General features: G+C 34.4%; 1 protein-coding gene across 1 annotated transcript in view; it reads left to right on the forward strand.

Moving 5' to 3' along the window:
• The window catches only part of LOC127702793 (uncharacterized), a 48,792-nt gene extending 26,459 nt beyond the window's left edge, over positions 1–22,333 (forward strand). Inside the window, exon 5 of the mRNA XM_052207097.1 lies at positions 20,287–22,333. Coding sequence (XP_052063057.1) covers positions 20,287–22,274 — 1,988 coding nt within the window. The 3' untranslated portion in view covers positions 22,275–22,333. The remainder of the gene's footprint in view (positions 1–20,286) is intronic.
• The last annotated feature ends 330 nt before the right edge of the window (positions 22,334–22,663 follow it).

Raw genomic sequence — 22,663 nt, forward strand, 5'->3', positions numbered from 1 at the left:
TGGCGATAGGCTGGAAGCGTCAGGTTGGACCAATGCTATTTCTTTTATGCGGTAAAAGTGTTTGTTCCCTACATAGTAAACCGAAATAGCGATGTTGGTCGCGTTGATGTAGTATGGGACACATATGTAGAAAACAGCCTCAAAAGTGCAACCAGACAAAATAAAGGGAAGGGAATTCGAAGGCGAGTTCAAGCTCAAACAAATATCCCTTAGAATTGGCATGACTTTCTACGGGTTGATGAGAATAAAATGGAGCTGTTTCAGTTTCTATCGGAAAAGTTGGTAGAAGTAGCAAATACTGAAAAGAATGTTATCTGTACAGTTGGAGAGAATAGGATTTCAAACCAGGCACACATAGACAAGTCAAAACTGCAACCGTACAAACACGAAGAAGCAGATACGATAGTCATGATTCACGTTGCAGATGCAGTCAGGGATGGTTTTTTAAAAAGATCAGCATTAAAACTGTGGATACAGACGTAATTGTGATCGCTATATCTGTATTTAAGGACACAGAAGCTGATGAGATATGGATAGCATTTGCAACTGGGAAACATTTCCGTTACATTCCTATTCATGATATTGCACAATCTTTGGGTCCTCTTGAATCCATGCTTTTACCAATATTCCACGCCTTTACAGGTTGTGACACTGTATCTTCATTTGCAGGACGAGGAAAGAAAACAGCATGGGATACATGGAATACTTTCCCCGAGGTATCAGCTGCTTTTAGACAGATGACAGACCAACCAAGTTCAATATACCGTGATTTAATTCTACCATTGCTGGAGCGATATGTTGTTTTTTTGTACCATCGGACAAGTGAATCCAACCGTGTAAATGAAGCTAGAAAAGTACTCTTTGCACATAAAGGTAGATCAATCGAGTCTGTACCACCAACAAGAGAGGCGCTTTACCAACATGCCAAACGTTCTGGATTGATATGGATACAGTGTTTGCTTTTACAGCCTGTTCTTCCATCCCCAGACTTGTATGGTTGGAAGAAGCAAAACAACGGCATGTAAGAACCCGTTCTGGACAATATTGACAGAGGCAACCTCTTCACTACAGGTACATGTTCACTGTGGATGCAAGAAAGGTTGTCGAGGACAATGCAAGGGTTTCAAATCCGCCCTTCCGAATACAGCTTTAGGCAAGTGTGGTGGGGATTGTGCCTGATGGACTGCAGAGTATAGGGTTTACCGACACAAACAAGATGAATGAACGTGTTATTGCATATAACAGCTACTGTATATATATTACTTTCAATTGTACTCATCTGATATATTTTTATTGTAAATATTGCAACGTCATATTGACCTGTTTTATTTTTTTTGTTATTTCAGCCGCCATCTTGGAAAAAACCGGAAGTTGATAGTTTTTCATATTGGTTTCATAATTTTATTTGTTAAGAAGGGTCTAAAGAGATAATATATAAAGTTTATTTGTTTTACTAGTCCAGGAAATATCAGAAAAACCCTGCACAATATGGTAAAAGCATGAAACTTGGTATATAAGCTCCTAATACCATTCTAAGCAAAATAAGATATGGAGCCAACCTGAAAAAATCAACTTCCGGTTTTTTCCTAGATGGCGGATAAAATTGCAAAAATTCTAAGCTAAATATCAAAGAAATCATACACAAGGTGGTAAAACAAATAAACTTTATATATTATCTCTTTAGACCCTTCTTAACAAATAAAATTATGAAACCAATATGAAAAACTATCAACTTCCGGTTTTTTCCAAGATGGCGGCTGAAATAACAAAAAAAATAAAACAGGTCAATATGACGTTGCAATATTTACAATAAAAATATATCAGATGAGTACAATTGAAAGTAATATATATACAGTAGCTGTTATATGCAATAACACGTTCATTCATCTTGTTTGTGTCGGTAAACCCTATACTCTGCAGTCCATCAGGCACAATCCCCACCACACTTGCCTAAAGCTGTATTCGGAAGGGCGGATTTGAAACCCTTGCATTGTCCTCGACAACCTTTCTTGCATCCACAGTGAACATGTACCTGTAGTGAAGAGGTTGCCTCTGTCAATATTGTCCAGAACGGGTTCTTACATGCCGTTGTTTTGCTTCTTCCAACCATACAAGTCTGGGGATGGAAGAACAGGCTGTAAAAGCAAACACTGTATCCATATCAATCCAGAACGTTTGGCATGTTGGTAAAGCGCCTCTCTTGTTGGTGGTACAGACTCGATTGATCTACCTTTATGTGCAAAGAGTACTTTTCTAGCTTCATTTACACGGTTGGATTCACTTGTCCGATGGTACAAAAAAACAACATATCGCTCCAGCAATGGTAGAATTAAATCACGGTATATTGAACTTGGTTGGTCTGTCATCTGTCTAAAAGCAGCTGATACCTCGGGGAAAGTATTCCATGTATCCCATGCTGTTTTCTTTCCTCGTCCTGCAAATGAAGATACAGTGTCACAACCTGTAAAGGCGTGGAATATTGGTAAAAGCATGGATTCAAGAGGACCCAAAGATTGTGCAATATCATGAATAGGAATGTAACGGAAATGTTTCCCAGTTGCAAATGCTATCCATATCTCATCAGCTTCTGTGTCCTTAAATACAGATATAGCGATCACAATTACGTCTGTATCCACAGTTTTAATGCTGATCTTTTTAAAAACCATCCCTGACTGCATCTGCAACGTGAATCATGACTATCGTATCTGCTTCTTCGTGTTTGTACGGTTGCAGTTTTGACTTGTCTATGTGTGCCTGGTTTGAAATCCTATTCTCTCCAACTGTACAGATAACATTCTTTTCAGTATTTGCTACTTCTACCAACTTTTCCGATAGAAACTGAAACAGCTCCATTTTATTCTCATCAACCCGTAGAAAGTCATGCCAATTCTAAGGGATATTTGTTTGAGCTTGAACTCGCCTTCGAATTCCCTTCCCTTTATTTTGTCTGGTTGCACTTTTGAGGCTGTTTTCTACATATGTGTCCCATACTACATCAACGCGACCAACATCGCTATTTCGGTTTACTATGTAGGGAACAAACACTTTTACCGCATAAAAGAAATAGCATTGGTCCAACCTGACGCTTCCAGCCTATCGCCAATAGTTTTTTTAAATGTCCATCGCGATATGGGGACCTCCAAACAAAATGAATAGTTTATCTTCGCCGTAACCAGAAGAATCCGCCATCATGAGTCAAAATGGGACCATACGTCAGTGTGATAAGTCAGATCTATCAAGAAAATGTCTTGAGCCGTTAATATCTAAAACAATAGTTAACCCTCAAGTGAATGCAACAATAATTGAATGTGCAGCAGTAGTCAATATGCTCAAGTCTGGTGCAGCATATCATTTCATGATTATGCGGTAAAAATGTTCTTCACTACTTAGTAAACCGAAATAGCGATGTTGGACGCGTTGATGTAGTATGGGACACATATGTAGAAAACAGCCTCAAAAGTGCAATCAGAGAAAAAAGAGGGAAGGGAATTCGAAGGCGAGTTTAAGCTCAAACAAATATCCCTAAGAACTGGCATGGCTTTCTACGGGTTGATGAGAATAAAAGGGAGTTGTTTCAGTTTCTATCAAAAAAGGTTGGCAGAAGCAGCAAATACTGAAAAGAATGTTATCTGTACAGTAAGAGAGAATATGATTTCAAACCAGGCACACATAGATATGTCAAAACTAAAACCGTGCAAACACGAAGAAACTGTTACGAGAGTTATGCTTCACGTTGCAGATGCATTTAGGGAAGGTTTTAAAAAGATCAGCATTAAAACTGTGGATACAGACGTAATTGTGATCGCTATATCTGTATTTAAGGACATAGAAGCTGATGAGATATGGATAACATTTGCAATCGGGAAACATTTCCGTTACATTCCTATTCATGATATTGCACAATCTTTGGGTTCTCTTAAATATAGGCTTTTACCAATATTCAATGCCTTTACAGGTTGCGACATTGTATCTTCATTTGCAGGACGAAGAAAGAAACAGCATGGGATACATGGAATACTTTCCTCGAGATATCAGCTGCTTTTAGACAGATGGCAGACCAACCAAGGACAATATGCCGTGATTCAATTCTACCATTGCTGGAGCGAAATGTTGTTCTTTTGTACCATCGGATAAGTGAATCAAACAGTGTAAATGAAGCTAGAAAAGTGCTCTTTGTACATAAAGGTAGATCAATCGAGTCTGTACCACCAAAAAAGGGGCACTTTTCCAACATGCCAAACGTTCTGTGTACCAAGCTGGATTGATTTGGATACAGTGTTATCTTTTACAGCCTGTTCTTCCATCCCCAGACTTGTATGGTTGGAAAAAGCAAGACAACGGCATGTAAGAACCCGTTCTGGACAATATTGGCAGAGGCAACCTCTTCACTACAGGAGCTTGTTCACTGTTGATGCAAGAAAGGTTGTCGAGGACAATGCAAGGGTTTCAAATCCGCCCTTCCGAATACAGCTTTAGGCAAGTGTGGTGGAGATTGTGCCTGATGGACTGCAGCGAGTATAGGGTTTACCGACACAAACAAGATGAATGAACGTATTATTGCATATAACAGCTACTGTATATATATTACTTTCAATTGTACTCATCTGATATAATTTTTTGGTATATATATATAATTAATTATCTAATTACTACCACAATTTGATATTAATAGTATTGTAATTTTCATTGTTATTAATGAATGTAATGTCAGTATTACAAATCTAATCTTGAATCAATCCTAATTCTATCTTATTTCTGGGAAATATTTTTACAAATTCAAATGTGACGTCACTTTATGTGTTTTTTTTTAGAATCTCAAATGTGACGTCACTTTGTGCGTTGAGGCTTTGGCTAACTCGGCTGTGTATTTTTATGTGTTGGATTAAGTTGTTTTATGTAATGTATCCGTTTTTATTCTGTAGTTAGTCCCCACTTCGGTTTTATCATGTATATCTATTATATAGTCATTTTATAAAATTTACTGTTTGCAAAAGTATAAATTATTCTAAATTATAAAGATGTTCTTGTCCCAGGCAGAAAACTCTAGCCGTGTTAGGCGCAACTTTTTGGAAGTTTTGGTCCTCGGTGCTCTTCAGCTTTGTACTTGTTTTGGCTTTCAAACTTTTTTCATCTGAGCGTCACTAGTTAGTCTTGTGTGGACGAGACGCACGTCTGGCGTATTAAATTTTAAACCTAGTACCTTTTGTTAGCTATTATTCATGTGTTTCTTTGTCCTATATGTTCTCCCATTTATATGTATTGTAGTCATGTCATGTAATGTTGTCATTTTAATGTTATATTTAACATTGCCATAAAAGCGGGAGGTTTGGCATGCCACAAAACCAGGTTCAACCCACCATTTTTCTTAAAATGTCCTGTACCAAGTCAGGAAAATGGCCATTGTTACATCATAGTTCGTTTCTGTGTGTGTTACATTTTAATGTTGTGTTTTTGCTGTGTCGTTGTTCTCCTCTTATATTTGATGCGTTTCCCTCAGTTTTAGTCTGTAACCCGGATTTGTTTTTATCTCTATCGATTTAAGAGTTTCGAACAGCGGTATACTACTGTTGCCTTTATTTGCAACTTCCTTTTGACTTGTTTTAACATTTTTGTTATTTCGGCCGCCATCTTGGAAAAAACGGAAGTTGATAGTTTTTTATATTGGTTTCATATCTTTATTTGTTAAGAAGGGTCTAAAGAGATAATATATAAAGTTTCATTGTTTTACCACCTTGTGTACGGTTTCTTTGATATTTAGTTGAGAATTTTTGCAATTTTGTCCGCCATCTTGGAAAAAAACCGGAAGTATATTTTTTTCAGGTTGGCTCCATATCTTCTTTTGCCTAGAATGGTGCTAGGAGCTTATATACCAAGTTTGATGCTTTTACCACATTTTGCAGAATTCTGATGAAAAATTGGACTTAGCTGCTTGACTATAGTAAAATTTTGGTGGAAAGTTGAGTGCTTTATAAAATGCATAAAGCAAAAGATGAAGACTAATATTTTTATATTAAATTTATCTCTTTACCTGACATGTTCTCAGAAGTGCGCATGAGACATTAACTGCCATTTTCTATTAAAGATAAAGTCCTAAATACACAATCCGTGAAAAGGAGAAACCATACATTTACCGACAATCATAAAAAAACAACTCAATGAAAGCTCATAATGTAAATTTCGAAAAACACAATTAGAAAACAACAATTTACCGACAATCCTAAATAAAAACAACCCAATACAAGCCCAATTAATAATGAACACAAAAAGTAATCAATTTTTAATGATCTATACAAATCATGAATATAAGAAAAAGTCGATCATGATTAACGATAAATAAACAAACAAATTAAGTTTTGTTTACACATTAATTTTACATTTTGTAAATAGTAGTTTTGGAAAGAGTGTGGACACTTGTGGTGTAACAACGTCTTGTTTACCAGGTGTCAATTAAAATTCATTACAACATGTTGTGATTTACCTGACCATCGAATAATTCAAGCCAAATATACATGTCACACTGTGAAATTATGTCTCCGAGACAGGTGTATATTCAATAGAAACCCATTATGAAACTATCAAATAAATGAACTCTGATACAATTTATCAAGTGTTAATTATTTAATATCAAATTTTTTGAATACAATATCAAATTATGTCTCTTTTTCAATAGCACAAATCTAAAATCAAAATTACATTAAAATAAATAATTATATATGAACTCAAATTATTTAATTAATTATGATGAATTTAATACTGATACTGTTTATGTTATGCTTAAACCTTCTTCCTTACTTCGAGTACTTTTAATACTATCATTAATGACTTTATTACCTGGGTCATTTTAAAAAAATGTCGAATTTTCAGTACACCCATGCTAATTTTTTTATTTCTAATGGAAATTTCAGTTGTAATTGTTTAAATGAAAGCTTGTAGGATTTATGATTCAGAACATTAATATAAACACGATTTACATCTATTTTCATAAGATTAAAATGTATTTAAGTCCGATTTTTGGGTAATTTGTGTGCGTACAGTTTCAGAAAAACACATTTCAAATGATTTTTTTCCGATTTTCTGATCGCCTTGATATCTGCAAAAGGGACTTTTTAAGAATGTTACTAATTACTCTAACGAAAAATCGTAGCTTCTTAAAAAGTAAATAATACGTTTTTCTTATCAACTTGATTATAACCTTGCTAACTATTACATAACTGTCAAGACACAGTATGCATGTTAAAACTACTTGCATTGTAATAAAGAGTAAACAATCATATTCCACAAAACAAACAAAAAAGTGTTTATATCCTTACTCTAGCTATTACAAACCATATATATATATTATCATATGTGACTATCAAGCCTCCTTCAATGATAACCCTGATTCACCAATACTACAACTAAAATCAATAAACAGCTGCGCCAAGAGCGCATGATACGCCCGTCGTCCTGTGTTTGAATTTTTATGCAATAATCATAAATAGTTTCTGACATACGGCCTGACATGCGAAACCCCCCCCCCCTTTTTTTTTTACAAAAAAACTCAATATCTCTAAAATAAATTTTGAAATCAAAACCAAAAAGTATACAGATCTTGAGTTTAATATAACTCAGAAGTGTGTTAAGTTTTAAGCAATAATCATTAACTGTTTTTGAGATACAGCGCGACATGTGAAAAACTCCTCCCCCTTTTTTTACAAAATACTCAATAACTCAAAAATAAAATTTTGAATCATCACCAAAAAGTATACAGATCTTGAGATTAATATAACTAAGAAGTGTGTAAAGTTTTAAGCAATAATCATAAACTGTTTGAGATACAGCGGGACATGTGAAAAACCCCTCCCCCTTTTTTAACAAAATACTCAATATCTCTAAAATAAAATTTTGAATCATCACCAAAAAGTATACAGATCTTAAGATTAATATAACTAAGAAGTGTGTAAAGTTTTAAACAATAATCATAAATTGATTTTGAGATACGGCGCGACATGTGAAAAAAAACACACACCTGTTTTAGTTACTAAGTCCCGTAACTCAAAAAGTTTTAATCTTATTTTCACCAAAAAAGTATACAGATCGTTTGACCATCATAAGAAACAACTATGTTAAGTTTCATGAAATTTGGATAAGTCGTTCTCAAGTTACGGTGCGACATGTTTACGCCGGACAGACAGACGGACAGACGACATTTGTATCAAAATTTTGACGCGCGTATAAAAACCAGGAGAAAAAAGACACTATATATTCTAATGCTTGGAGTGCAAGATTCCAATAAAAAGACCTATACCCACAAACCACCGATCTCAATACATGTATAAGCAGCTAAAATACGGCAAGCTTTTTAGAAAAGCTATTACTTGTATATTTATACTTATTGGCTTCGGTGAAACACTTGAACATTTGCTTCTCCTCTGTTGTATATATGCTCTCTGGAATCAACAATTTGCGGGCAATATCCAAATAAACACTTCTAAACCACACATGTACAGGAAATGTTTTTCCTTTAACATATTCAACCATTGCGTCGCCGAAAGACCACGACCCCGTGCCGTTGCAATAACGTAAAATAAGGTGATCAAACTCTTGTTTAACATAATCATAGACAAATCTGCGAGAACCTTTTGTAAATTCCACCTTAAATTGATTAATCAAGTCTTTCGACATCGTTAGATTTGCCTGGTATCCAAGCCAAACCTTAACGGGGGTCTCATTGGGGGGTTGTGATCCCGGATCCCGCTTACTGTTTTGACAGATTCTCGTATCCCGCTTACACTATGTACGTAAGCAATTCTCATTTTTTTGTAATTTTCCGTTTTCACGGCACAATAATTTGACTTTCACGTGTCACGCTTACAAAAATCGGCAATCCCGCGTCACGCTTAGACCCCAATGAGACCCACCTTCACTTGGAGTCCGTATAGATATTTCCCGCCATGTGTCAAGAAATGGGGTACACGACAACTCGTACCCTATTTTTACAAACTCGTACTTCTACCAACTCGTACCCAATATTTTGTTATCATGATTGTGTTATATTGAAAATGTAATTGTTATTATGTCACCCGATCGACAATGTCGGGTGACATATTGCTTTTCCTCTGTTTCTTTTTCCCTATTATTATTATTATTATTATTATTATTATTTTTCTTCCACCTACTTTTGTCCGGTAGTTTTCTCAGAGCCAAAGGAACCAATCTAAATGATGAGGCACTATAACAAGGAACCCTGACTTTCGAGTTGCAGTGCAACTTTGGCTGCCGTTACCATGGAAACAGCAAAAATGTGAGAAAAAAATAAAAATTGCAAATCCATTAAATCTTTCATTATGAGACCCAACTGGATGAAACTTTAGTGGAATGTAGCCTGGCATGCCAAGATGTGTTGACCATATTTAGAATTTCCAAAATGGCTGCCATTATTATGGAAACTGGATAAACGTTTACCATTAGCCCCTATGGGAAATTCTTAAAAGTAGCATTTACTCACTTATAATGGTAGGTCAAATTCCATGATGCTTTCATGATATATTCCTGGTCATCTGCCAATGTGGAATCTGTCTTTAAAATTTTGGAATCGGTCACTGTTACCATGGAAACAGCATAAATACAAAAATGTTCAAAAATTTCAAAATGCTCCAAACTTGATAAAACTTTACAGAAATGTTAACTGATATATGCAGAGTTGCTATTTCTTTATGGAATTTTCAAAATGGCCGCCATTGCCATGGAAACAGAAAAAATGTGAAAAATTGCTCCAAATTTTCTGAAAATTTACAGAAAGATGTATTGCCATGCATATATGTGCATTCACTGTTTAAAACTTTTGAAAAGGCTACCACTTAGTGGCAATGAGGGGAAGGGTGACATCCGCTATTGCTTGCAATGGCAAATCTAGTTTTATTTTGTAATTGATCAATAAGCATTGAGCTTCATACTGTTCAAACCTTGAATGTGCTAAAAAAAAGATTCAGTCTTCTTCTTTCAGTAACTTCCTCCTGTGGTTAGGAGCACATCAATTGTTTGATTATTCACAATGGGCTTATATTACACGGTCGAAAATAGTTAATTCACTTTGTTATTTTAAAGTATAAAACGCTTTTGCATATTTAAAAGACGATGGGCTTATATTACACGGAATATATTAAAAGTTATTCACTTTGTTATTTCGTTACTAATTGTCTAAAATCTAAAATGTCACTGATTCATTTTATGACGATAGTAAAACCGTGGTCTGACACTATTAAGTATCTGTATGTCTCTATATTCAATACATCAGCTACCACTTTGATATAAAAATTGTCTGTATATCTATCAATTTCCCTATATCAACGTATTCCTAAGTACATCTACATCTCAACTGTCCTCTATGTACTTCTCACTTCTAACTTCTTTATACACACCACTATTTTGTACTCTGAAAAGTATTGAAAAAAAGTTCAACTCCATGTGATGAATGATGAAATTTTATAATGATAGAGCACTGATCTGAGTTACTATGTTGATGTAATTTATCACACAAATTCCTAGAAATTGATTCAACTTTAATCAAGAAATTACTGTCATTTGGAAGTGTAGAACCCACTAGTTTTCTGCAGTCAACAATAATTGGCTTAGTGTTTCCCTATTTTGAAAATTAGTTTTCCGTTGATCAATCTCAATTTTATTGATTACAGCCTGTTTTAATGGGCCATACATTTATTGCTCCAAAATGTATTAATAGTATATGTGACGGTTTGTTTCCATTTTATTTTTGTTGGAAGAATTGCTAGAAGCTCTTCAATGCTTGGTAGGCTATATTGAAGCAAGACATTTTCTGTTCTGTGTAGAAAAGTTCCATTGCAAATTTCTAGTCGGTACTGGCGCAACAAGATATCCCTTAGATTTAGATTTTCTGACGCAAGAATTGAGTGCAGAAGGCTTAATTGTCTTTTGTTGAGCTCGGCCTCTATAGAGATGGCACCTAGTAGTGAGTATACTGCAACTGAAGCTGTTCTTGTGGGTAGAGCCTGGATATTTTTTTAAGAAGGATAAGTGGAAGTCACCCAAGGCGTTGATTTGGCCGGTGGTAAGAGGTAAAACTTCGAGACTGTAGAGCAGGCGGGGTAATATGTAAATTATATAAATATTATAGGAAATCCAAAATTTAGCATCTGGATTAAATCGGTTGACAGAGAACAACTTGTGTAAGGTGTGCTTTTAAGCTGTCAACTGAACTGTGGCTATTGGTAGCATGTTCCATTGAATGATGGTGTGTGAAAAAAAAGACCATTTATAAGTTTCCTATGTGGTTCGTATACGTTTATAAGTATATATATTTGGGTGGTTTGTCTTGTTCTACTGTCTGTTGGTAATAATATTTCAGATTGTATGGCAATAAGGCCATGAATAACTTTATAAAATATTATAAGACGTGTTTTAAGGCGGTGTTCAGCTAATATGTAGGTAATTTTAAGTTGTTCATCATATTTGTAACACTACTGGTGTTATGGTAGTTATTACTGATGTACCTAGTTGTTCGTCTCTGAACCATTTCTATTTTTTGAGTAGCATCTTTTGTGTGAGGGTCCCATAATCTGCAGCTGTAATATAATTTGGGCCTGACTTTTGGTTGATATGTCTGTGTTTAATATTTTTAAATTTCTTTTAAGGAATCATAAGGATTTATTTCCGTTTGATATAATGTTGTCATAATGTAGGTTCCATTTTAAATTTGATTGTAGAGTAACGCCCATATATTTAGCAGATATACATGTATGTGGTTATTTTTATGAGAAATTGTCAGTTTGGTGCGTTTGTCTGGGTGGAAAGCCATAAGCCAATTTGCTTCCAACTTTGCTGCAGCGTCTAGATCTTCTTGTAATTTATTGCAGTCCGATTGAGATTTGATTTCTCTATAAATGATGCTGTCATCAGCAAAGAGTCTCAATTTGCAACGTGTTAGATATTCAGAGAAGCCATTGATATAAATGAATAAGATGAGGCCCAGTACAGTACCCTGTGGAACTCCAGATGTGACTGGCACTGATGTAGAGGAAATACCATTTATTACGACTGTTTGTGTTCTATTGGATAAGAAAGCTTGGATCCAGTTAAGTGTATTTTTTTCTTATACCATAGTAATTTAGTTTGTAAAGTAATCGTTGGTAAGGAACATTAGGTGTAATACCACCATTGATTTTCCCCTATTAGTCTTTGTTAAATTTGCACTTTTCAAAAAATTGTGCAGAATTTATCTTTGTTTCAAATAAAGAAATACTTGGCATGAGTAAAGTTTTATTCTGTCCAGTACTATAGAAAAAATTTCACATAACATTTCATTGCATATAAGAAAATAACCATCACTGGAAGTTAACCAATCAAATTTTCCACCTTTTTTAACCTGTGTACAAGCTTTAGTAACCATGTAACCTCAAGTTTCCAAAATATTCTATAGAAACCCCAAATAAAGAAATAATGGTGCTTTGAAATACCCAAGATATATGTTTATGACTCAGAAATGTTTTATTACTGCAATGAAATGTAGGATCAATTACCTACAACTGTCAAATTCAAGGGAATATTTTTTTTCGACCTATTTTCGTATGCAACCGGATGTGGTGGTATTACACCTTTATCAAACGCGTTAGCAAAGTCCATAATGATGAGCTCACGGTCAGTTTGTATGTAACTATTATTACTAGATGCTAGTTCTTGGATGAAGTCAATTAATTGTGATTCACAAGATTTTTTTTGTTACAAATACAAAGTAAAGTAACCTTTGCCAATCATATAAAACATGTCTAGTTATCAGTGATGATGTTTTTGTAATATGTTGCTATGGCAACGGGAAAATGTAAATAAAATCTGAATAGGAAACGTTAAAGAATAAGATCTAATTTGTATCACATTTATACGGAAATCCGGACTAACAGTGGCATCGTGTATATTGTATTCTTAATATCAAAGTTTTTTATGGTTAGTTAAAAAACCCAAACTTGGGGGATAAAAAAATAAGAGTGAAATGTGTGATCTTCATGTCTGTTATCGTTCTTGATGTCTGTTTTTAATCTAATGTCTGTTTTCGTTCTTGACGTCTATTTTCGTTTTTGTCCTCTGTTTTAATTTTTTAACTTAGATTAAAATATTCTTGTGTTTTTATACTGTTCAATTTTGCCCGAATGGCTACCCATAGACGGGCGATGCCTAAGTGGGGTATTGGGTTTCGATGGCAGATATTTGATTGTTTCTGTTAAATTTGTTGTTAATTTTGATATAATTTTGGAACGATTTAAAGCTTGAAATTAGGTAGACACCTATCAATTGTTGCAAACTTTTACCCTCTAGATGTCCTTTGGTTATTTTTGTTGTTGGATTTGCGTTGTCATTGACGTTTACCCAACTTCTTCTTTTATTTATAGTCTTAGTTTTGATTGATCCACTTCAGATTGGATACGTGAAACAACTATACGGGTTATTGAGTATATATTAAGTTCTTTCCATTCTTTCAAGAATATTCGCAGAAAAAAAAATTATTGAAGAAAGGTGTGCTTAAATTTATTGGATAATTTAAACAAAAATGTATTAGTTTTTATTATTTAACAACCCTTATATATCAACTGTATTCGGCTACAAATTTTGAAGACATTTCGCATCTACACGAGGTATATTGAACTGCTGCGCATTTTATTTATTCACATTATGCAAATATGATCCTCATTATATTCGCTCGAAAAATTGGGTCACACTATATTCTGTCGTGATGCGGTGCGATTTGGATTTTTCTATAAAAGAAATTTGCCCAAAATCGCAGTATTATCTAATGATGTCATAGTATATTATACTATCATTTTCTAAAACTATTAAACTGATCATGACAAACCGGTATTTACTAAAAAAAAATAAAATAATTGCATTAAGTTTATTCGACAATAATGTCTTCTTTCGGTGTAATAACACCAAAACATAGTAGGTCACATCCGGTTTCATGTTAAAAAGGGTAAGAAAATTATTCCCTTAATTGCAGAACTAAAAAATAAGGGTGAAATGTGTGATCTTTTTGTCTGTTTTCGTTTTTGATGTCTGTTTTTTAATCTTATGTCTGTTTTCGTTCTTGACGTCTGTTTTCGTTCTTGACGTCTGTTTTCGTTTTTGTCCTCTGTTTTTTATTTGTTAACTTAGATTAAAATATTCTTGTCGTTGTGGTGATGTAGAAACAAATTCTCACTTTCTGTTATCTTGTCCCATATACACCGATTTAAGACATGAACTATTAATTAGCTTCTGTTTCAGTTCTTTCTGTCCAAGTTGACACAAACATTTTGCTTTTTTGGATCAATGGTACTCTCAGATGAGCAAAATAGTCATTTATTTAATTTGGTGCAGAAATACATGATCAAAAGCAAACGTTTTAACCCTTGATGTTACTGCTTCATCATTCAATAAGAACCCAAGCATTTCACACTGCATACATTACAAAAATTCATGTTTATTTTTTTTTCTCTATTGTGTTTTTTACCTTTTTCATATTTATATAATTATTACAGAGCATACCAGTATTTATATTTATGCATTGTTCAATAAGTGTATTATTTGTGTAATAGGAGACAGATTTGTAAAAGCAAATTTGCTTGTTTCTGAGTCCTAAATATTTATTTCAATTGTATTATATCGTTATCTGATGATTTATCTGAATAAATATTGCTTTAACTAATTGCAGAACTTTTTTCTGAGTCATAAGCATTTATCAACTTGAAGCAACATTCTTTTTTTATTTAATGTTCCTTTCAAATATTTTGGAAACGTAAGGTGACATGGTTACTAAAGCTTGTAAACAGGACAAAAGGGATGTCAAGTTGCTTCGTTTACTTCCAGTGATGGTTATTTTTTTTAAATGCAATGAAATGTTATGTGAATTTTTCACTGTAATACTGGACAGTATAAAACTTTACTCATGCCAAGTATTTCTTTATTTGAAACTAAGATACATTCTGCACAAGATTTTGAAAAATGCCAATTTCGCAAAGACTAATACATGTAATAGGGGAACATTAATGGTGATATTACCTCTAAAATATACATTTAGGAGAAGACTGTTGAACTTAAACAAACAATGTTGTTACAATCCAATCATATACATTTATTTGTCCAATGCATCGGATAACCTTTTTATCCGCATTCAAATTAAAATAAAAACTTTCCTTTCCTTTATGACACCTGCATGTATATACATGTCAATAAAAAAATGTTAAATTGTATTATCATTATTTTATTTATAAATGAAAAAAAGAAATTTTGATATGTATATAATATAGAGTCACAGTGTAAGGAGTATAGTACTTTGCTGTACTGGAAAATAGAACAGTCCGAATATCGTTAATACCAACAAAGGTCAAGTCTGATTTGAAATGTGTTAAAAGCGATATCCTGTCAAAAGCAGACATGTCCTTAGGTCTGGTCAGGAGCTGTCCTTAGTTCTGGCCAGGAGCTGTCCTTAGTTCTGACCAGGAACTGTCCTTAGTTCTGACCAGGAACTGTCCTTAGTTCTGACCAGGAACTGTCCTTATGTCTGGCCTGGAACTGTCCTTAGTTCTGACCAGGATCTGTCCTTAGGTCTGGCCAGGAGCTGTCCTTAGTTCTGGCCAGGAGCTGTCTTAGTTCTGACCAGGAACTGTCCTTAGGTCTGGTCAGGAACTGTCCTTAGGTCTGGTCAGGAGCTGTCCTTAAGTCTGGTCAGGAACTGTCCTTAGTTCTAGTCAGGAGCTGTCCTTAGTTGTAGTCAGGAACTGTCCTTAGGTCTGGTCAGGAAATGTCCTTAGTTCTGGTCAGGAACTGTCCTTAGTTCTGGTCAGGAACTGTCCTTAGGTCTGGCCAGGAACTGTCCTTAGGTCTGGCCAGGAACTGTCCTTAGTTCTGGTCAGGAGCTGTCCTTAGTTCTGACCAGAAACTGTCTTAGTTCTGACCAGGAACTTTCCTTAGGTCTGGTCAGGAACTGTCCTTAGGTCTGGTCAGGAGCTTTCCTTAAGTCTGGTCAGGAACTGTCCTTAGTTCTGGTCAGGAGCTGTCCTTAGTTGTGGTCAGGAACTGTCCTTAGGTCTGGTCAGGAGCTGTCCTTAGTTCTGACCAGGAACTGTCCTTAGGTCTGGTCAGGAAATGTCCTTAGTTCTGGTCAGGAACTGTCCTTAGTTCTGGTCAGGAACTGTCCTTAGGTCTGACCAGGAACTGTCCTTAGTTCTGGTCAGGAGCTGTCCTTAGTTCTAGTAGGGAGTTGAGTTCAAAAGGTTTGATGTATTCCTGCTTTTGGTAAATAATTGTCATCAATTATATTGTTTTCCCTCAAAATATGGAATAAAAAAAGAACGATCTTCTGTTTCAGTAAATATGTAGTTTAATTAACTTTTGAAAAACAGATATTCAAATATAAATATAAGAAGATGTGGTATGATTGCCAATGAGTCAATTCTCCACAAGAGACCAAATGACACAGACATTAACAACTATAGGTCACCGTACGACCTTCAACAGTGAGCAAGACCCATGCCGCATTGTCAATTCAACCACATAATTACTCCATAAAAGACAGTAACTGTATAAATAATATTATGATATGCATTTACGATCACATATATTTTATTCCTCACTCAAATCCGATGTTAGCTGAAATAGGATGTCAACGGTCAAACTATCTTCCTCAAGTGGCTTGACTTCGGATTAAAAAATACGCATTTAATCCGCAATATGTGTGAATGTAAACCGGTATCGTTGTCAAATCTGATTTCATATCCTATTTTGTTATGTCGTGTGAATTGAAAATTAACAACTCAATGGATTAACTTTGAATAGTCTACATTGAAGGTAAATATATTTACATGAATTCAAAAGATATCGAAATCATTTTACAGCTCCTTTTTGTAACAACCGCGTAAAAGTACAATAAAAATCAGAAAAAAAAAACAATATTTGTTTTCTAATATGTGATTTTAAGTTTTACGATTATTACAGAAGTATTTATGAAGTCTGCAGGTTATTTTCGGCTTTCTCCTTGTACACCAATGTGTTTATGAAGTCTGCAGGTTATTTTCGGCTTTCTCCTTGTACACCAATGTATTTATGAAGTCTGCAGGTTATGTTCGGCTTTCTCCTTGTACACCAATGTATTTATGAAGTCTGCAGGTTATTTTCGGCTTTCTCCTTGTACACTAATGTGTTTATTTCCCTCTCCAGAGGATTTTTTTTCCGCGATATTGTCATACCGTTGCTATTCATTCTCTTGGCAAAAACATTTGATGGAAAACATTTATTGTTTTCTTAATTTACTTCTATTGAGACTACAACCCAACAACACAAAAACATAAAAAAAATAGAGATTAGCATGCAGTCTTAAAATAAAAATGTCGTTGCCAGATAAACATTTCAGTTCCTACTCCCTTCCGTACCTCATAATTAACGAAAATCAACGATAGATACTTGCCATTTCAATGTGTCAATCTCTTAATTACTCGCGTCTAGAAAAGTTTTGAATTCATTAAACAGTGACTTTCAAAAATATGGCAAACTCTTTAATTGTTTTGAGTGTATACCAGTTATGAAGTTCCTTCAGACCAAGATAGGACATACGACATACGACATACTTTGTTTTGTTACGTCTAACAAATCTTAAGAACCAAATTGAACATTTCGGCTGTGTGGAAAGTGTGGAAAATGTTTAAATGGCTGTGTGTTTCATTTTCATGCGTAACCCAGGGTCAAATTAAAAATTGCATGAATACGGATTCAAATGATGTTAAATTATTGACTTGCAAGCATTTACATTTTTTTTAGTTTATTTTGACAAAATTGAATCAAACTACGAAAGCCTATTAGGGTCACAAAAAAAAAATATTTATCGCGTAATTACGAGATAATTATCGCGTAATTACGAGAAAACTATCGCGTAATTACGAGATAATCCTTTTTTATCTCGTAATTACGAGATAATTATCGCGTAATTTCGAGAAAACTATCGCGTAATTACGAGATAATCATTTTTTTTATCTCGTAATTACGAGATAATCATCGCGTAATTACGAGAAAACTATCGCGTAATTACGAGATAATCATTTTTTTTATTTACGAGATAATCATTTTTATACGCCTGTTTACGGGTTGATTATGGTATACCGTTGTCCGTCTGTCTGTCTGTCCGTCCGTCGTCAACAGGTCGGACATTTAACTAATTTGCATAAAACTTTGGTGAATTGTTTATGTCTATTGACGTGAGCTCCCTTTCGTTTTTTATAAATTTGAGATTTTACGTTTCCGAGTTATGGGGTTTTATTCATAAAAAAGGGGGATTTTCCAGTTTTCGGACAAAAATTAAAAATGCTTTCAGCAGTTCTTATAAAACTTTTGTGAATTGTTTATATTTACTGATGTAAGATCTGTTTAGAATTTTAAAAATTTTTCATTTATCATTTCTGAGTTATTGGGTTTTATTCATTAAAAAAGGGGTGGTTTTCCAGTTTTCATAAATTTCTAATATGACATTGAGAATTAATTGAACTTTATTTGTTTATAGTCTGACAACAGATTTGCTAAGTATTGCGCAACAGCACAGTGTATTGCACAACATCAAGAAATCTTCAATTGAATATAAATTCAATTCATATAACCAATTTCAAGTTCTTTGACTACATTTATTCAGAAACCTATAGTATATCAAATATTTAATTACAATCCAAATTCAGACCTGTATCAAGCTTGAATATTGTGTCCATTTTTGCCCCAACTGTTCAGGGTTGGACCTCTGCGGGCGTATCCAGCTGCACTCAGCGAAGCAGTTTATTTTATCTCGTAATTACGCGATAGTTTTCTCGTAATTACGCGATGATTATCTCGTAATGACGAGATAAAAAAATGATTATCTCGTAATTACGAGATAGTTTTCTCGTAATAACGCGATAATTACGCGACAATTATCTCGTAATTACGAGATAAAAAACTTCTTATCTCGTAATTACGCGATTGTTTTCTTGTAATTACGCGATAATTATCTCGTAATTACGCGATAGTTTTCTCGAAATTACGAGATATTTATCTCGTTATTACGAGATAAATATATTTTTTTGTGTGACCCTAATAGGTTTTCGTACCAAACTGCCGGCTAATAACGAAATATTATTTCAATAAACCGCTTTATTATAAGGTTGAAACAAAAAAAAAATCATATTTCATCTTTTTGTCTAAATCGTAGCTAATGCCACTTTTATAAAACCCAGTGATTTTAACCATTTTGTTTTTAATTCTTAAGTTAATCTTTAAGCCGCTCACGATATTAAAAATTGAGGCGGACATGAAGTTTTACACTTTGGGACTGGCTGACAGGCCAAATATATATGTGGCAATGTCTCTCTCCTATCTGTATGATAATCATAAAAGGTAGCATCGGTGGTAACTTAAATGCAGTTGACTCCATGGGACGAGGCCATAATGTTATAAGAAGATTCTCATTTATAGAAAAAAGAACGTTTTTATCAGTATATATATTCCATTTCATTTTTTTTGTGAGGACTAGTAGGTGTGTGACGTTTAAATCAATAAAAAAATATATAGCAAAAATTTAATATATAATGATAACAATTGTTATGATAAGATGTTAATACGTAATAGAGAAGATCTAGAGAATTTATGATAACAAAAAATGTGGAATTTTGTAATGTGATCACATTCGCAGAAATTTCATCATATATAAGATCAATCAAAATGGAAATACAAATTTATCTCTAACAATTCAAAGACTATCTCGTTAAAAAGCATGTTGCAAAGAAAAACCCCCAAAAAACTCTAAAAGCGAACCGTCCTTTGCTCAGGACAGTAAGGTTAACTCGTTTAACATAATTGTCAGATACTCAGTAGTAAGCCCAGTTAACGCCAGATATTGCTGTCCCAACATACAACTACACTGTGGCTGTTTAAATAATTATCATTAGATCTGCATCCCTTTTCTGAGTATGAGCTTAATGTTTACGTGCAAATTAATATCTTCACCTAGAGGTGCACTCAACGTTCAACTTAATATGCTGGTGGTGGCACCAAACTATAGCTAAAACTAATCTTCTGCTAAATCAACACAATATTTATCAATCTTTCCGTTGCAAAATTCTCATATCAAGATATATATATTTTTTGCTTTTTCAGGGACCATGTTGCACAAGACGAGGACGAAATTAATATATATCAAATGTGTCATCGTTCTATTTGTAATCTTGTTTTTATTTCAAATAAGTTGGAAAGTAGGAATATCCGTTAGAAAACAAATTGTGTACAATATAGAAACAGAACATAAGCCTCTTTTTGTAATTGGAATTTTAACCTCTGATTACACTGCTGACCGGAGGGCGGCACAAAGGAAGACATGGATTTCGACAATGGTCCAATATGCAGACAAGCTTCCTTTCCGTATTGCTTACAAGTTTGTTTTTGATCGTCCGTCTAATGCCTCAATTCATGAAAATTATTTATATAACGATATTGTGTATCTGAACGTGACTCACCATGGATGGGCTGTTAAATTCGGTGAGAAACTGTTCAAATGGTTGAAATATCTTCATACAAACTTCCCAGATGCTTTAATAGCAGCAAAGATGGATGATGATGTGTTTTTATGCATTCCGCAACTGACAGCGAGGTTATACGAACTCTTATCACCAACATTATACTATGGTTGGAGACGAACAACGTCGAATGCACCTGAAATTGATGAAATGTTTGTAGTTCTTGGAATGGACTTAATAAAAAGAATTGTGGAAAGGAAATATTGCGGTGAATCGGAATGCAACAGTCATAACGATTTAGTTGACCACAACTTTGCCCACGTAGCGCTGTATAATTGGCTTTCCATATACAATGACGTTGACACACATGCTGATGATAAAAGAATTGTAATGGTATGGAGACGTAAAGATCGAGAACACGTTTTTGCAAAATATATTAATAAAGATTCTTGTGTAGATAATGTGCTCCTTCACAAAGCTCTCCCGTTAGAAATGTACAAATTGCAAGAGCAAACCAGTCCAGTAAAATTCCAACAGAATATAGGTCCAACGAGTTACATTGAAACAAAAGACTCGCATAAGACAAGAGTCTATGATTTTAATGGTACGATAGCTGGTGCTGTTACTGGTTCCCTCTTTTCTGGCAATGTGATCAGAAGTTTACCAGTAGTTCCTCTGAAAAACTATTGGTCCATGGCACCTAACCCGAAAGAGAAACCATGTGATAACTGGGCAGTAGTCACAACGATATATCCTCCATCAAAAGCTGTACAATTTATAGATAAACTACGTAATTGGTGTCTCCTAGTTGTTGCTGATATTAAAACACCAACAAAAAACATTTATCTTAAACATTTGTCAAATCAGAACACAAAATATTTAACAATAGTCGAGCAGAAACAACGTTACCCAATGTTAGCCGATGCAATTCCATTTAATCACTTTAGTAGAAAGAATATTGGTTATATCTATGCCATTCAGCACAAAGCAAAAATTATATGGGATTTTGATGACGATAACATTGGAATAGTAGACACAATAAAGTTTAATTCCATCAGCACTGCCACCGATTATGCTGAGGTATGCACTAAATATGTGACTAAGATTGTTAATCCATATCCATATTTTGGAGTAAACGAGACATATTCGTGGCCTAGAGGATTTCCATTGCAATTTATTAAAGACTACAGAACAATACCAAAAGAATGTAATGTAGAAAAACAACAACAAGTTGGAATAATGCAAGCACTTGCAAACGAACAGCCAGATGTCGATGCTATTTATAGACTTACAAGGAAAGTTCCTTTTAATTTCAGTATTACAAACAACAATGAAAGGGCACTGTTAATTCCAAGACACTCGTATACACCATTTAATGCACAGGCTACGTTGTGGTTCTCATCATCATTTCATCTGATGCCTCTTCCAGTAAGCGTAAATGGACGTGTTAGTGATATTTGGAGAAGCTACATTGCGCAGTTTTTCCTTCATAAGACAAATATTTATCTAGCCTTTTTACCTCCTTGTGTTTTCCAGGAACGAAATCCACATAACATACTCAAAGATTTTAATGCTGAGATGGATTTATACGAAAAAAGCAATCAGCTGATTGAGTTTCTTAGCAGTTCTGAGGCTAAGAATTTAAATACGATCAGAGAAGTGTATGAACAGTTATATGTCAGAAAATATATAGATATAGGTGACCTGCTCTTTATACAAGCTTGGGAAAAGACTCTGTCATCTGTCCAAGATTTAAAAAAATTATAAATACCATACGGTGAATGCATGTGTCATGTTTATTAGTATAAATTTTTAATGCTAGTTTACATTTACTAATCGTCGTTGTTGTAGAGTGATTTGAAATTATATTCTCAACTTCCCTTTTATTTCAGAGTGTGGCCTTTAAGCCTTTTAAGGTCTTTGGTTTTCAATAACTGTAGATATATGGCAAATCTGCCAAATGAGAATGAAAAAGAACGGATATGGAGTACATGTAAAGGAGACAACATCCCATTTCCAAACTGAACAGCCCTAAATTTCACATCTAGGGGGCGCCACACGATCTTTATCAAAGTAGGAAATCCCATACCATACAGCAAGCCCTAAATGATCCCGACAGAATAACCAAGATGACAAATAGCGGACATAATACTTTA

Source organism: Mytilus californianus, unplaced genomic scaffold (genome assembly GCF_021869535.1).
Source record: "Mytilus californianus isolate M0D057914Y unplaced genomic scaffold, xbMytCali1.0.p SCAF_5, whole genome shotgun sequence".
Taxonomy (NCBI): domain Eukaryota; kingdom Metazoa; phylum Mollusca; class Bivalvia; order Mytilida; family Mytilidae; genus Mytilus; species Mytilus californianus.